Source organism: Hemicordylus capensis, chromosome 1 (assembly GCF_027244095.1).
Source record: "Hemicordylus capensis ecotype Gifberg chromosome 1, rHemCap1.1.pri, whole genome shotgun sequence".
Classification (NCBI taxonomy): Eukaryota; Metazoa; Chordata; class Lepidosauria; order Squamata; family Cordylidae; genus Hemicordylus; species Hemicordylus capensis.
Genome location: NC_069657.1, coordinates 125,624,839 through 125,642,097, shown reverse-complemented (window position 1 = coordinate 125,642,097; position 17,259 = coordinate 125,624,839). Strand labels below are relative to the sequence as shown.

At 44.4% G+C, this 17,259-nt stretch overlaps 1 protein-coding gene across 1 annotated transcript in view; it reads left to right on the top strand.

The window, feature by feature from the left end:
• Positions 1-524: 524 nt before the first annotated feature.
• Positions 525-17,259, top strand: part of TSG101 (tumor susceptibility 101) — a 61,964-nt gene continuing 45,229 nt past the window's right edge. Inside the window, exons 1-3 of the mRNA XM_053287052.1 lie at positions 525-733; positions 13,514-13,598; positions 16,661-16,726. Of these exons, the coding sequence (XP_053143027.1) occupies positions 692-733; positions 13,514-13,598; positions 16,661-16,726 (193 nt within the window). The 5' untranslated portion in view covers positions 525-691. The remainder of the gene's footprint in view (positions 734-13,513; positions 13,599-16,660; positions 16,727-17,259) is intronic.

Sequence of the window (17,259 nt, the reverse complement as noted above, 5' to 3'; positions counted from 1 at the left end):
GTCCGTTTAGTCTTTTGTGACTAACTTGTCTGCCCTATGTAGAAGGGCACTGGTGGGTGATGGCATATCACACTGGAGAACGAAGTAGGAAATAGGATGCACAAGTATTAAGGGAGCAGGGATTAAAAACGGGTGTAAAATAATTCTTTAAAACACAGCAGTAGAAGATATAATTCTGCCTTAACCCCGTCACTTTCTGTCTGCTGCTGTTGTAGATTTCCATTTTTTAAAAAAATACCCCACATCACAGGTTGTAACACAAGACCATCTGTGAGAATTGCCCCTTACTTCTTCCCATTCCAAATCAAGGCAGCGCTCAGCCGAATATAGACACTTCCTGCTCCATTCACTTTCATGCAGACGCGCTGAGCTTTTATTCCGCTGATGATCCCCACATCAGGCCGAAAACCAATGGGCTTGTATAATTCTAGATTTTCAATCTCTATAGCCCGCTCGTGATTGCTCGGTGAAAGTCCTCGGTATGTGCTCACGTGACATGATTCACTCGGGCATCGGAAGTGATGTTACGTGAAGCCGCGGGACGGAAACAACGGAAGGAGCGCCTGGAAAGGAGAGCGGGGCGCGCTTCCTGTTTGTCGTCAAGAAGGGCCAGCGGAGGCTCGAGCGCGTAACGACCAGTGGCTGGGGGAGCGGCCCGAGCGGTGTCTGGGCGAGAGCGACTGCCGCCATCATGGCTCTGTCGGAGAGTCAGCTGAAGAAAATGCTCGGCAAGGTAACACGAGGCCCTGATCCTCAATTTTCAAGGCCTCAATCCCGCCTTCGCTCCGGGGGTTGGCGGGGTGAGCTGCCCCTTTACGAATACGACCCCCCCCCCCCAGCTCGCATCCTTTTCTTCCTTCCCACTGGTGGGAAAATATTTGACGTTTCTCGGTCAAGCACGAGCCAATGAGGGCGATAGTGACGGGCAGGCAGTAGTGGCGGGGGCCGGGGGGGGGGTCGGGTGTGATCCTGTGGGCCCAAATGGGCCAGCAGCAACCCCACCCACCCCCAGCAGTGAAGAGCCACGAAACTAATCCTCCCACCTGCAGCACATTATCTCCCCTAGCCCTTAACTCGTCATCTCAACTCTTTAAAGACTTTCTAGGTATAAAAAGGCAGTTGATGTATTGGGACTTCTCCAGATTTTAACTGGAGAAGACATTTAGGAAGCTAATAAAAGCATTAAAGACATTCAGGAAGCTAATAAATAATGGTAGGGGAAAGTATGAATGAACAAGCAGCACAGATTTGGTGTTAATTATTTTTATTTGTTAAGATGCGGCAGGTTAGCAGTGATCATACAGGTTGGGGCTATATACAAGAAATTGACAAGAAATGAAAACATTGAGATTACAATAGGTATAATACTAGTGCATTTTATTTTGTAGTGCTGTCCTTTTTGTCCTGCCTTCCTTCATAAAAAGCAGCAGATGTAGTAGAACCGGTACTCTTGAAAATTGTGCAATCTGTTGGTCTTAATGCTAAAAGCAGCTGAAAGTTAAATGGGTTTTTATGTGTTAATAGGGCTGCCATGATATTTTATAGATAAATGCAAGTGTTTCTTTTATATTGGCAATGTATTTTGCCTGCCATGACACCTTGGCATTTGGGTAAACCACAATAAAACATTATTTAATCAGTTGTTAAGTGCAAAGTAATGTAAACAGTACCTTGACACTTTGATACAATGAAATCTTGGACTTAAATGGGCTTCCCCCCCCCCCAAGGAATGCACGTAAGTTGTCCTAAAATAATTCTTACTCCATACCCCATTTCCCCTTTTCACAGCTCTTCAAATTTCTTATTGAACCCTATAGATTAAAAATCACTGTATAAAAGCATCAAGCCCTATAAGCAGCAATTAGATTGTGATTTGTGTTTCAGCCAATGATCTGCAACATTGGTTTACTTGGGAGATAATTCCATTGATTTATTTGTTTTATTTAGCAAATTTATTTAGCAAATTTATTAACCGCCTGACTTCCTTAGAAGGCAGTTTACATAAATAATAATAATAATAATAATATTATATTTATATTCCGCTCTTCCTCCAAGGAGCCCAGAGCGGTGTACTACATACTTGAGTTTCTCTTTCACAACAACCCTGTGAAGTAGGTTAGGCTGAGAGAGAAGTGACTGACACAGAGTCACCCAGCTAGTTTCATGGCTGAATGGGGATTTGAACTCGGGTCTCCCTGGTCCTAGTCCACTCTAACCACTACACCACGCTGGCCCAGGAAATTAAAACAGCGAAGACAAAAAAAATTGCCAAATTTATTTAGCAAATTTATTAACTGCCTGACTTCCTTAGAAGGCAGTCTACATAAATTAAAACAGCGAAGACAAAAAAAATTGCATCTTTTCAAAGAAAGGCTGCAGTCTGAATGAATGTGCTAAGGTTTGGGCTGTAAGTGTGCTTAACACTGAGCTTTAATCACTTTAGATAATCTCTCACTTGGATTAAACTGGTTTAAAAACCAGACTCTTGTGCTCTGTGGCTTTAGGTTTATATTCTCATTGGAGTGATCCATTGTATTTAACTGGCAGATTGCAAAAGCTGCTGCTTGCTTTGCTACAAGTTCAGTGACTAGAAGGAAGTACAATGCAAAAATGCAGCATTATCCAGTTAGACACATGATTAATACAACTGCTAAAAAGAATGTTGATTGAGGGTGAAGACAGGTTTTTATTTTGTGTGTGTGCATGCAGAGTATGAATAAAAGTTTGTATATCATTATCTTTGCTAGCTTAAACAAAAGCAAGCAATTTGATACTGTACATTTTTGAGATTTCTTCTTTGTATCGATTTGTAAATCACGAGCACTAAGAATATCTTAATTTATGCAAAAGTATTCTAAATATTGTTGTAGTGCTTTGTGGCATTTGGATGTTATTCATACTTTTGTTTGGGCCTTTTCCCATTCCATGCAAGGAAACAAATTCATCCTCGTTATAAACAAACATATTGGTAATTCTTTAATTACCAGTATATTTGTTTATAAGGGAGGTGAATATTAATTTCTGTGTTAATACAGGTGAGGTCAAGGTGCAAAAGTATTACCATAGTGCTAGCCAGTTCAGCCCAACTTAATTTACTTGTCATCAGCATGCAGACCAAAAGCTTCATTATAATGTGCAAAGGAATCTGGTGTAAGCCTGTATACCAGCTTGCTGAACAGTGAAGATGTCACAGACAGAGGGAACAACAGAGGAGAGTTTAGAGTTAGGCAGCGCTAATCTGGAATTGCTCAAGGAAGAGAGCTGAGCAGGCAGTGAACTGAAAAATAGAACCTTGAAGAAGTAATTTTCCCATCCTCCAGTGAGGGCACTTTATGAGTTTGGCACAGGGAGCGGGAGAGCAAGTATGTGGGTAACTATGTAGAGGCATTGTTGGTGCTACTCAGTTGCATGTCTGTGCTGCTTGCAGTCCATGACTTCAGACCAATCAGTTTTGCTCTGGTTGGCATGTGGGTGAGGATGTCTGGGGCACACTGAAAGAAAAGCTTCTCTCTAATCTACTGCTTGTACACTAACAGAGGAAACCCATAAAAGGGTGAGGTAGGGTATGCTGTAAGGGACCTGCTATAGCAAGATGGTGAAACAGATGTTGCCCCTGAGAAAGACAAGATGTCAAAATAAACTGGGTACAAAATAAACATGTGCTACAATAAATCTTCCTCCTTTGGATGTCATTTTTGAGGCTTTGCTGCTTCCTATTTTAGTGCTGTTCCCCTTTCTGTTTCTCCCTAATAAATAGGGTCTATACATAAACAGAACATCTTTGCATACAACCCATTATCTACTTTTTAAAAGGGGGGTTTCCAACCTTTTGCCTAAAATTCAAAGGGAGTATTGCTTGTTTGAAAAGGGGTGTGCAGGCCTGTGTAGTTATTTGGCTCTGAAGGATCCAAACAAATAAACTGTTCTGTGTGCCTGGCCTTGTATGAAGGCAGTCACTCCCCCATGCTTACCTGTGATGAGCTCTCCACATAGCTGGAGTAGGCTGTTAAAGGGATGAGGAGCTGGGCACAGCTCTAGTGACATCACGGATGATGGATGATGTCAAATCCCTGGGAAGATACAAGCCCAGCATTCCATGTGCCAAGCATGGTGTTGCTGGAGCTGTGCCCTGTTCCTCATTCCTTTAACAGCCCATTCCAGCTTTGTGGAGAGAGGGGGGGAAGTAGCTGCTTGAAATCCCTATTTAGCTGTGCCCCCACAAAACAGGAGGCAGCCATGTTGGCCGTGCTGTGATGACTTAGGTGATGTTTTTCTTTGAGGCCTGGTCATACTGAATAGAGAGAGTGGAGTTTCCTGTAGTAATGTGGCCCAAAACAACCATGATTTTGAAAAATGCAGAAGGTGCAAGTGGTGTATAGTACCACTGTGCAAGTGTGCAACAAAAAGCACAAAAGAAAAAAAATTGTTCATGTACCTAAAGAGAAGAAGCAACAGAAATTTTGGTAGATGCAGTGAACATAAGAACAGCCCTGCTGGATCAGGCCCAAGGCCCATCTAGTCCAGCATCCTATTTCGCACAGTGGCCCACCAGATGCCACTGGGAGCCTACAGGCAGGAGTTGAGGGCATGCCCTCTCTCCTGCTGTTACTCCCCTGCAACTGATACTCAGAGGCTCCCTAGAGGGCTATAGGCTACCTCCAGCCTCAGAGGCTGAAGGTGGCCTATAGCCCTCCAACTAGTAGCCATTGACAGACCTCTCCTCCATGAAGTTATCTAAACCCCTTTTAAAGCCATCCAGGTTGTTGGCTGTCACCACATCCCATGGCAAAGAATTCCATAGATTAATTATGCACTATGTGAAAAAGTACTTCCTCTGTTCCTCCTAAATTTCCCTACCTTCAGTTTCATGGGATGACCCATGGTTCTGGTATTCTGAAAGAGGGCACAAAATTTCTCTCTGTCCACCCTCTCCACTCTATACATAATTTTATACACCTCAATCATGTCTTCCCTTAGTCACCTCTTTTCCAAGGTAAAGAGCCCCAGTTGCTGTAGCCTAGCCTCATAAGGAAGGTGCTCCAGGCCCCTGATCATTTTGGTTGTCTTCTTCTGCACCTTTCCCAGTTCTACAATATCCTTCTTAAGATACAGTGAGCAAAGCTGTACACAGTACTCCAGATGTAGCCGCACCATAGATTTATATAAGGGCATTATAATATTAGCAGTTTTATTTTCAGTCCTTTTCCTAGTTATTCCTAGCATGGAATTAGACTTTTCCACAGCTGTCACACACTGAGTCGACACTTTCAATGAGCTGTCCACCACGACCACAAGATCTCTCTCTTGGTCAGTCACCGACAGCTCAGATCCCATCAGTGTATATGTGAAGTTGGGGTTTTTAGCCCTAGAGCTAATTTTATAACTCAAATTTCCATCACCACAAAATCACACTCTTATATGGTATGCCTGTATAAGATAAAAATTTTATTTTATTTTTCTCAAAAAAAAAAACCCCAAAAAAGTGGGGGGAAGCAACTGTGTGGGGGGAAAGGGTGTGAACAGTACTTGTTTCCTGCCTTTTGTCCTATTAACAATTGAGAATAATGTCTGTTGGGGCTGGGGAAATCTGCCCCCATCCCTTGCCTCGAAAGAGAAATATTGAAAATAAAGGGCAACCATTATTACAGTTGAATTGTTTAATTCATGTCTCTGTAGATTGGTTCTATAGCATATGCAATAGAACAGTCTTAGCAGTGTTAGTGTCTTTGCACAGTTGTTCCTTTATGTGGGGGTGGAGGAGAAAAATAAAACATATTCTCCTTACTGACATGTCAAGTAAGAAGGCAATATTTTTGGAAAGGGAGGAGCTTTTTTTAGTTAAAGAGTAGACCCAGCTCTGGTATTATTATTATTATTATTATTATTATTATTATTATTATTATTATTATTTTACATTTTATATCCCGTTCTTCCTCCAAGGAGCCCAGACCAGTGTACTACATCCTTAAGTTTCTCCTCACAACAACCCTGTAAAGTGGGTTAGGCTGAGAGAGACGTGACTGGCCCAGAGTCACCCAGCTAGTATCATGGCTGAATGGGGATTTGAACTTGGGTCTCCCTGGTCCTAGTCCAGCACTCTAACCACTACACCACGCTGGCTTCTACTGAACCTGATTATTTATTTTTACATTTATATCCCGCTCTTCCTCCAAGGAGCCCAGGGTGGTGTACTACATACTTCTCCTCACAACAACCCTGTGAAGTAGGTTAGGTTGAGATAGAAGTGCCCGGCCCAGAGCAACCCAGCAAGTACAATGGCTGAATGGGGATTTGAATTCGGGTCTCCCCGATCCTAGTCTGGCACTCTAACCAGTACACCACACTGGCTCTCATAATCTCACATAGTATTAACCTTGTGGTCTGGTGTGCACTTGTGGACTACTCAAGATGGTGTCTGCATGTGCGCAGGCGCTATTTCCATACTGCTAGGAGCAGCCATATGGCAGGGCTTTTAATCCTAACAGCACTGTGCTGGGGTGGCAGAGGGGCCATGGGGGAGCAGGTAAGACCTGCTTTCCTCCTCTTAAAGCACTCACTCCGTGCCCCCCCCCCCGCCGAAACAATTAGGTGGGGGAAGCTCGAAGTGTTTCAGCGCCTCAAAATAGAGGCGCTAAAACACTTCATGCACATCCCTAGCAGATGCTCTTCCCAGAGCGACCCCATTCATGGAGGGAATATCTTTCAGTGCTCACATGTAATCTTCCATTCAAATGCAAACCAGAGTGGACTCTGCTTAGCAAAGGGGACAGTTCATGCTTTCTACCACAAGATCAGCTTTCTCAATCTTCATTGCCAGCAAAGAAACTTGCAATCCTGCAGGAATCTACAAATGGCAGATTTCCTGAATTTCCTTTTACAATTCCTTTTCCAATCACTTTCATTAATCAGCACAAAACAAATAAAGTTAAAATGTGCTGTGGCGACCGCAGAACCTTGTGGATGAATCCACACAACTCCATCAGTCCTCCCACTCACATCAGAAGGCTGCTTCAGAGGTTGAGCAGTGCTGATGTCATAATCACCTCAACCAATAGGAGAGCATTTTTGCTCTACCAAGGAAATGTAAATCTTTGAACAGATTTTTCAAATAAACTACTTTATGTAGGACCAAAAAAATGGTAACACTACCTAATGGTGAGCTGCTTAATGGATTAATACTGCTAAAATACTGTATGAGATTTAGGAGACTTCCCCATTGCACAGGCTTACTTTGAAGTGTTTCACATACTTAAGTCACATACTTAAGTCTGCAGTCCTGGGGAAACTCCATGTGCATATATGCAGAATTCCCATTGCTATCATTTGAACTTGTTTCTTAGTAAGGAGCGAACACAATAAGACACCACAAAACAATTTGCACATTCTGCATTAATTCATAAAAGTGCTTAGTCTATTGGTGCAACACATTCTACTTGTCTCACGGTGAAACATGAAGCTTTGGATTATGTACACTCTCATTTCCTACAAGTGTACTAAATGTGGAGCTTTGTTGCGATCCACTCTGCAGTGTGCAATGCTGTTTATACCCCATTCTTAACTGATCATATGTACTCTACAATCCCTGGCCACAATCCCTTCCAACCAAACAGTTCCTTGCACATAGGAACATTGGAAGCTGCCATATACTGAGTCAGAGCATTGGTCCATCTAGCTCAGTATAGTCTACACAGACTGGCAGCGGCTTCTCCAAGGTTGCAGGCAGGAATCTCTCTCAGTCCTATCTTGGAGATGCCAGGGAGGGAACTTGGAACCTAGTAGATACTATTCCCAGAGCGGCTCCATCCCCTGAGGGGAATAATCTTACAGTGCTCACACATCAAGTCTCCCATTCATATGCAACCAGGGCAGACCTTACTTAGCTAAGGGGACAAGTCATGCTTGCTACCACAGGATGGAGCTTTCCCTTTGCTGCGTAAAGAAGGGGAAAGAATATTTGCTTATGGAAATCCAGCCTGAACATCATAACCTACAGTGGATGACTATGCTTAGGTTGGCCTCTGATCAAAGTAGTTTTATTGAAGTCAGTCTGATTGGGTTTTTTGGGGACTTTCTTTTACATAATTTGTTCCATCTAAGACATATTAGTGGTCATTTTTGAATTAGATAAGTCAGCTATATTATGTTAGATGAGTTCTTGACATGAGTTCATGTGTTTGACATAAGCTCAGGCCTTGACATTAGCTAATGATCAGGAATGATCATGCCCCTGGTCTGGTGACAGGTGAATTCCAATCTCCCACACTACGTCCAAACTAAATGCCCCCTTCCACAGCTGAGTGCACACATATACCTCATCTTGCTGATGAGTAATTTTCCGCTTCACTCTTTTTAGATAGCCTCCACCTTCTCTTTTGTTCAATCTTAAAGAACCAGTCTGTCGACTCAGGCAAACTTCCTCAAATTTTGTGATGGTCCTTCCTCATTTTTACCGAAAAACAGGGTCCAAAGACCGAGAATATGCCGACCACGAAAGTTCTGCTTGAAGGGTCGGCCGCCCATATTTGTACTCTTTTCATTTTCCAAGGTATGGGGAGGGCATCCATCATGTGATGTGTTGTCAAGCTCTGCATGCTCTGAGACAGGGCCAATCAAAATTTAGCACGTCCTCTACCCCTTCTGCTTCGCCCCATCTGACCCAGTTCTGGTCCTGTCTTGCTCCGCAGTCAGTACTGTTTCCTTTTGTGGGTTATCTCAGCCTTTCTGCTACTTTTCTGCTGTGTGCGGGGGGGTGGGGGGGAAGGAGTTGCCACATTGTCGAAATTGGTGAAGTTGGTTCCCTCTGACAACACAAAACTACGTCAAGGTTTGAACAAAATAGCCAGAGCGTCAGCCCTTATGGCTGACTCTAGCTTGGACTGTTTGCAACATGCAGCTAGGTCCATGGCAGCTAATGTAGCCGTTAGAAGAGGTTTGTGGTTAAAACACTGGAGAGTGGACGCCAAGTCCAAATCAGCCTTGGCGGCCACCCCATTCAGGGGCATTAAGCTTTTTGGAGAGTCTCTGGAACCTGTGCTGGTGGAGACTCAAGATAAGAAAAAAGCTATGCCTGTGGGGTGAGGGGACACGAGAAGACCTTTTAGGGGAGGGAGCAATTTTCAAAGTTCCTTTCGTCCTTACGGGTCCTTTGCCCGTACCAACTCTTTGGGTTTCCGAGATGGATTCAGAGATCGAGAGTTCCGTTGAAATCAGTTCAAGCAGCCCTGGCGTCAGTCGTGGAACGTCAAGTCCAGAGGTGCAGGCAAAAACAGAACGGGAACATTCACAACCCCACAGGATCGGCGTAATCATAAGCAATGACTCGCCCCCTGTGGGGGGAAGGTTATGGGCATTTGCCCGAATTTGGGAGAGAACAACCATGGATCAGTGGGTGATTCAAACTATTTCACAGGGTTACTGTATAGACTTTTACACACACCCTCCCAGTTTTTTTCGAGACCCCAATATCTTCCAACTCTGCCAAAAGGGTGTTGATGGAGAGTGCCATTCAGCACCTACTGGACATAGGGGCAATAGAGACTGTACCGACCTCTACTGCTACAGAAGGGGTGTTTTCCCTTCTTTTCTTGGTCCCGAAGAAGGACGACACCTGGAGAGCGGTTCTGGACCTAAAGCGGCTGAATTGTTATGTGCGGAAAAGGTCTTTCAGGATGGAATCTTTCAGAACAATCAAGTCAGCGGTTCTTCCCGGAGACTGGCTAGCCTCACTAGACTTGTCCGAGGCCTATCTGCACGTCCCAATTCACCCGTCTTTTCGTCGTTACCTCCGCTTTGCTTAAGATCACAAATTTTACCAATATACAGCTCTCCTGTTTGGCCTGTCGTCGCCCCACGTGTTTTCACGAAGCTGATGGTGGCCGTGATTGCGCACATCAGACATGTGCGCATTCACTCCTATCCTTACCTGGACAATGTCTTAATACGCTCGAGCTTGGCTGGGCAGTCCAGGAGGGACATCGAGTGCACAGTTCGAATCCTGCAGAACCATGGATTCTTCATCAACAAGGCCAAGAGCCACCTTGTGCCATCACAGGTTCTAATACACCTTGGAGTCCTGTTCAACACGGCGGCGGCTGTCAGCCTTCCGGAGGAAAGGCAGGAGAAGATCTTAGTGGCCATAAAACCTTACCTGATCAAAAAGAGAGCATCATTAATGCACTTAACATGAATCCTGGGCCTGATGATCGCTTGCCTGGATTGCATACCTTGGGCGAGGTGGCATTCCAGACCTCTCCAGTGGTTGCTACTTCCCCACCAGGAGGCAATTATGGAAAAGGAAAACAAGTGGATCAAGGTACCCATAAGGGCCCGGCGCTCCTTTCTGTGGTGGGTGTCCTCGGCCACAAAATGGGGGCTACCTCTGGAAACCCCAGAGAAGATCATTGTGACAACGGGGAGCACACTGCTCCAATGTTCAAGCACAAGGCAGATGGCAACAGGAGGACATCCAGCACAATATCAACTGGCTGGAACTGAAGGCCATGCGTCTAGCGCTTCTGAATTTTCAAGACATCGTAAGAAGGCGACATGTGTTGGTCGGGACGGACAATATTACCACAAAGGCCCATATAAATCATCAAGGGGGGACGAGGTCAAGAGCCTTGATGCAGGAGTTGGATTTATTTTTCCAATGGGTGGAGAAGCACCTGCAGTCGGTGTCAGCAGAACACCTGTCAGAGTTGGCGAATCATCAAGCGGACTGGCTAAGTCGACAGACCTTGGACTCGGCAGAGTGGTCACTGCATATGGAAGTGTTCAACCTAATAGTGCAGAAGTGGGATCTACCCTGCGTAGACGTGTTTGCTTCCCCCCAGAATTTCAAACTACCGAGGTTCTTCTCAAGACATCAGTGCTACCAAGCAGAGCAGGTGGATGCGTTGGTCTCCAAGTGGCCGCAAGGTCTGCTTTATGTCCCCCCCCCACCCCGCTGACGATTCTGGGTCCGGTCCTCAAGAAAGTGGTGTTTGAGAGGGCAGAAGTCATTGTAGTAGCTCCATACTGGCCCAGGAGGCCGTGGTTTTCGGACTTGATTACGCTTTCAATTCAGGAACCTTGGCCTCTACTGGTGTGAGAGGATTTGCTGTCCCAAGGCCTGGTCCTCCACCCGGATCCAGGGTGGCTACACCTTCACGCATGGAGGTTGAGCGGCAGATGTTGAATCGGAGAGGTTATTCCAAAAAGGTGCAGGAAACGATCCTAGCGGCGTGGCGACCTTCTACTACACGCATTTACCAGGTCACTTGGGCAGCATTTTGTTCTTGGTCAAGAAAGAATGGTATTAACCCCCTGGAGGCGGGGGTGCCTTCTATGCTTAGTTTCCTTCAGGCTGGAATAGAAAAAGGGCTATGTCCCAGCACACTGAGACATCAGACTTCAGCGTTAGTGTCTGTCTTAAACATTTCCAGTAAAGTCTCTGGTGGTCTGCAACCAGACATTCGACATTTTCTAAAAGGTGCACTTAATTAAGGGCCTCCTCCCATTCATACATTTCCCTCGTGGGATTTGCACAATGTATTAAAGGCTCTTACAAAGGCTCCATTTGAGCCACTGCGTAAAGTGCCATTGCGGTTGTTGTCTTTCAAAGTTTTATTTCTTATTGCAATTACGTCGGCTAGGCGAGTTTCGGAGCTGGCAGCGATGTCCGTGAGGGATGAGTTGTGTATTTTTCAGAAGGAATCGGTAGTTATGAAGTTTCCTTCCAAAGGAAGGAAAAGGTAGTTATGAAGTTTCCTTCCTGACTTTCCTTCCAAAGGTAAACTCTATTTTTCACAGAAGTCAGGACATCGTTTTACTGTCTTTCTGTCCGAAACCTGGGCATCCGAAGTAAAAAATTTGGCACACCCTGGATGTGCGAAGGGCGCTTCGCATTTATATCAAACGTACTGGGGAGATTAGGAAGTCAGATTCCTTGTTTGTTTCATTCTTGCCTTCCAAGATGGGAGCAAAAGTCTCAAAAGATACTCTGGCTAGGTGGCTGAGAGCTACGATTGCTTTGGTTTATGAATCCTTACGACTTGAAGTGCCTCCAGGCATCACAGCACACTCAACCAGAAGTGTTTCGGCATCAGCTGCCTTCTCGGCAAGAGCACCTCTGGAAGAGATTTGTAAAGCGGCTACCTGGTCCTCGGCTTCGTCCTTCATAAGGCACTATAAGATTCCATTGTTTTTTGACCCTCAGGCGGCTGGGTACGTCCCATCACGTGATGGATGCCCTCCCCATACCTTGGAAAAAGAAACATTGGTAGACTTACCGTGAAGGGTTCTTTTTCTGGTATGGGGAGGGCATCCAGCCCACCCGCGGATGTTGGGGGATGGGTGTCTCGGGTGGTGGGGGCAACTCCTAGGGTACACAGTTTATTGTATCCCTGCCTCACTTATATTCGGTGGCTAAAGCCTGTCTGAGTTCCCTTTCTATAGTCTGTGCCTAAAGTCTGCCTGAGTTTCTCTCTAGGTCTATTCTTTTGTCTTTCCTTTTCTTCATTCTGTTGGCTGAGATGTGTGTCCTCGAGATCTTTGCTACGCTCTACAAGACCAGGACTGGGTCAGATGGGGCGGAGCAGAAGGGGTAGAGGACGTGCTGAATTTTGATTGGCCCTGTCTCGGAGCATGCAGAGCTTGACAACCCATCACGTGATGGATGCCCTCCCCATACCAGAAAAAGAACCCTTCACACTAAGTCTACCAATGTTTCTTTTTCACTTGAGTATGTCTTACTTTGGCCAATAATATTAATAAGAACAGAACATAAGAACAGCCCTGCTGGATCAGGCCCAAGGCCCATTTAGTCCAGCATCTTGTTTCGCACAGTGGCCCACCAGATGCCTCTGGAATCCACAGACAGGAGTTGAGGGTGTGCCCTCTCTCCTGCCATTACTCCCCTATGTCAAGGATAATAGCAAATTGGGATATAGGTCACGATGATCAAGACCCCTTTTGACCAATTATTACCAAAGGAGAGCGGAAAATATTAATGTGTGGGTGATCTGCCAAAAAGTATAATAACCCCATTTTGGGAAAGGTGGGGAGAGAAAAGGAAGAAGGGAGGAAGCTGATTCAATCAATCAATTGAACAAACACCCAACACCAGGCAAAAGAGGAAGCATATGGGCTTTGGTAAGATGAAAAGGAAATCGTGACCACAAAAAGGGGAGGCTTTTGACAATCTTTTAAGGCTGTTAGTTTTAAGTGCTTGATTGCTTTTGAATTATTTTGCTGTATGCTGAGATTCATCTGAAAATTTGGTGAGAAATAAAGCTTTTGATTGATTTCTACCCTTTTTTTCATCCTTGTGTTTTCTTGGACCTTGAGAGCCCTGACACCCAAGACCACTGAAAAGAACCTGCAGTTTCCTATAACGTAGGACCTTTGAGATCTCCATCTCTTCCAAATTGCAAAGGAGCTTTGGGGCATCCCAAATCTCTTGCTAAAAAAAAATCTCTTACATCAGCAATGGCATGTTTAGAATTACTGTGCACATTTTTCTTTCTTTCTCCAGTACAAGTACAGAGATCTGACAGTTCAGGAAACTATCAGTGTTATTACCCAGTACAAAGACCTCAAGCCTGTAATGGATGGATATGGTGAGTTCCTGTATTAGGTCTTTATTACTGTTTATATCATGCCCTGAATTTTAAAAATATGTTTTGTAGAGCATCTTCATTTATATTCCATGTCATGTTTCTGTCAAAGATTAATAAAACATTTATGCATCTTGTGCAGTCACATATTTAATTAAAAGATTACTAAGAGTAGCTGCTTGATTACTTAGGTTTGAGGTCTGTTCCTCAAAAATTGTCATAGGAACACTTTTTTTCATTTGAGAGAGAAAAATTTCTAGTATGGAAGTAAAGACTAGTGTCTTTCTGTCAGGATTTCATTTTTCACTTCAGGAATCTTGTTTGGAAGGCTATTTTAATGGCAAAAAGTGTTGCCAGTGTTGAAAGGTGCTCATTTTCTTGAGTACTAATACATGGCAGCAGTGGCAGCTTCTTCTTCTTTGGGGCTGGGGGACGGGGCAGAGGGGAGGGAAGGGAGCCAGGGGTAACCATAGGTGGCGCTAATATTAGGCACGTCCAATCCAAAGTTTAGAAGAAGTGAATCACCAGCACATGACTTTCTCTATCTGTGATGTTGTTTACTTATCTCAACCAAAATCTCTATCATTCACATCAACACTTGATAGCTGGCTATTTAGTGCTAAATTCACCCCTTGATTGGCTGTGAGTAAAGGAATCCTGCCCTTAGAGTGGTTAATTGTATGTGCCAGTGTGGAAAGCAGCAGCATGCATGTGTTGCATGAGAGACACTCTCTCTTTCTAGGTCCCCATGCCTCTTCCCCCCCAGTAGCTGTAGCCCTTCTTTTATCAGCATTGCCTCCACTTCTCCCGCTCCTTGCAATCTCAAACCTCTCCTCCCCACACCACACAGGACTAGACTAAGAACATCAAATGAAGTGGGGAGGGTTGGAGTTTTGAGGGCCTATTTGCAGGTAGCACCTGCATCCTTGTTTCACACTGCTTGAAAATACCACAATGTATTTGATCACACACAGAGCCCACTAGTTGCCTTTCTTCTCATAAATATGGGCATGCATACTACTTTGGTTTTTTTTAAACAAGCCTTATTTCTCCCTTTCTCACAATATAAACATTTCTGGGATATGTCCTTGGGCTGCAATTCTGTGTACACAGCAGCAGTTACTTGGGAGTAAGCCCCAATGAGTTCATTAAGGCTTTACTTGGAATAAACTTTATAGAATTGGCTGCAGTTCTATGCAACACTTACTTAAGAGAATCCGCTATCAGATTTGAAAATTAAGCAATATAAATGACAAACCTGTCCAAATAACTTATCCTGAGGACCTCTCTTTTCAATATTACTAACACTCATCAAAAAGAAGATAAGACAAAATAACCAGCCAACAGCAAACAAAAACGGGCATAAGGATTATAGAATGGTGGAGCTACTTGTCTCTTTTGGACTGGCCTGGTTTCCAAGCTGTGCCTGTTAGGTTGCCCATGAAGAGAAGGCAATCTCAGAATTCTTAAAAAATAAAACCATATTTCTGCTTTAAAAGGCACCCACATTTCAAACAGGACAAGCTTGAAGTTGTCCAGTTTGTAATTTCACTTAAAATGCCTTGTTTTATTTGCAAGCTTTAACCCGCCCACCCACACTGGTCTCTTTCACCCTCAAGAGAGGTGAGAGAGTAAGCGAAAGATAAGGGAGTTAGCAAGAGGCTTTGATTAAAGTATCAGACGAGGGAAGGCGGGCAGCTGTTTGCTTGTTAGTAAAAGAACTTCTCAGAGGAAGTGCCAGTCCACCATATACCCCATTTCCCACCTCATTCTCTAGATCTCTAAGTTTTGCCAAGATTTGCTAGTGGCATTTTTGGAAAGAGCTCACATCAAATGCTGGAGAAATCTAATGCTTCCTAAGGGCGAGTGACTCCAGTTCTGAACTCCATTTGCTTGCAGACTGAGTGCTCCCATTTGGCATACAGATCTCCAGAGAGTCTGTCAGCCTGCCTAGAAGGACCCTGGAAAATCAGATGACTGGGCTGGCCTTCTTTGCTGGCTATTGGTCAGAATAGGTGCCTTCTGATTGGTTGGGGACAGGACTAGCCCTGGTCCACCCTGAGGGGAAAGAAAGGCATATTCTGATTGGTGCTGAGGCACTAAATATGCAATGTGGGCAGTGACTAAGTATGTTAATTACTTAATTTGGGGCTAATGGATCCAACTGAACACCTTAAGAGGGAGAAAATGGCTTTACAAAGGAATTTAGAAAGAATACCAAGAGCCAGTGCCATCTACTGGCAAGCAGTGAAAGTGCAAAAGCAACTTTCAAGCAAGAGCTACACAGAGGGAAAGACAGACAGGCTGTTCTCATGCATAGCCTAACCCAGATTAGGGAAGCCTAGCCTTGGTTTGGCTGTCGTGAGAACCACTGAGATTGGGCTTGATCCTAGTGGGGCACTGACACCTAGCCCTGCTTATTAGCCTGGCTTTCAGCCAAGGTTAAGGGAGCAAGTGCTCCTTTAACCCCAGCTTCCTGCTCATGTGTGACCTTGGGCTGCTCCCAGCCCAGCCACATACAGAGACGGGCACCTAGAGTGTCTGTCTCCTGGGGGAATTCCCCAATGGAGAATGTCAGTGCACGCATATCACGCAGTGCATTATGGGATCTCCAGAGGCCAGCCTCCAGAGCTCCACGCTGCACCCATGCACAACAGATCGTCTGGGAGTGCAGCCCATGCTCCCAGCTAAATCAAGTGTCCGTCTGGGAGGCAGGTGAGTTAAGCAAGCCTTCCCACCCACTCCCCTGCCCACCTGGTGAATGACCTCAGTGAGGATTCGGAAGAGATGGTATGCTTGGTGAGAAAATGGTGGGCTGGCAAGGGGGTCTGCCCCCTCTGCCCCAAATGAGGAGCCTCTTCTGCATGGCAGCATGCATAGCTTAACTGCATTTGTCATAGAACCTTGAATGTAAAGTGCAGATCTGCCTATGTGCCAAGAGGCATGGAATGGCATTTTGTGTTGTACACAGCTTGGAGATCAGTATATGTATTCTTGTCATAGTGCACATGCTACTTCTGTAATTTGTCTGTAAAATGCTTAGATTGTTATCTCTCTTTTCCTAGTTTTTAATGATGGCTCTTCAAGAGAATTGATGAGTCTCACTGGAACCATTCCTGTAACTTACAGAGGTATGTATAAGTCTTGAATATCTTGTGTGTAGATTACCCAAAAGGATACAGATTTATTTTGATCAGTGTCAACACTGTAACCTCTTCCAAATGTTCTATTCTTATTCTTATAAAACTTTGTACCATCTATGTTGTGTTCCGTTAAGACTACTGCAGTTTACTTCAAACTCTGTCATAACTTCATTTATCAAATCAGATAACAATTGGTTATCTGTTTTATAAAAATAAAACAATCACAAAACGGATATCCTTTATAACTTTAAAACAAGGTAATGTACTTAAAATAATTGCTAATCTCAAATTTCTTGTGGGGTTTAATGATGTCTCTTTCATGACCAAGGTGGTCAGAGTGATAGGCATTTGATGCTGATTTTCTTTTCCTCCTCTTCTTCCATCCAATTTCATTGGACAAAAGTTTCTGAAGCCTATTTTATGAAAGCATCTTAATTGTTTTGTGTTAGTTTTGTAGTAGGTGGGAGTGTATAGGAATAGAGGCTTCTACGTCTAGCCTCGCAGGTTTCAGCCTTCATGGA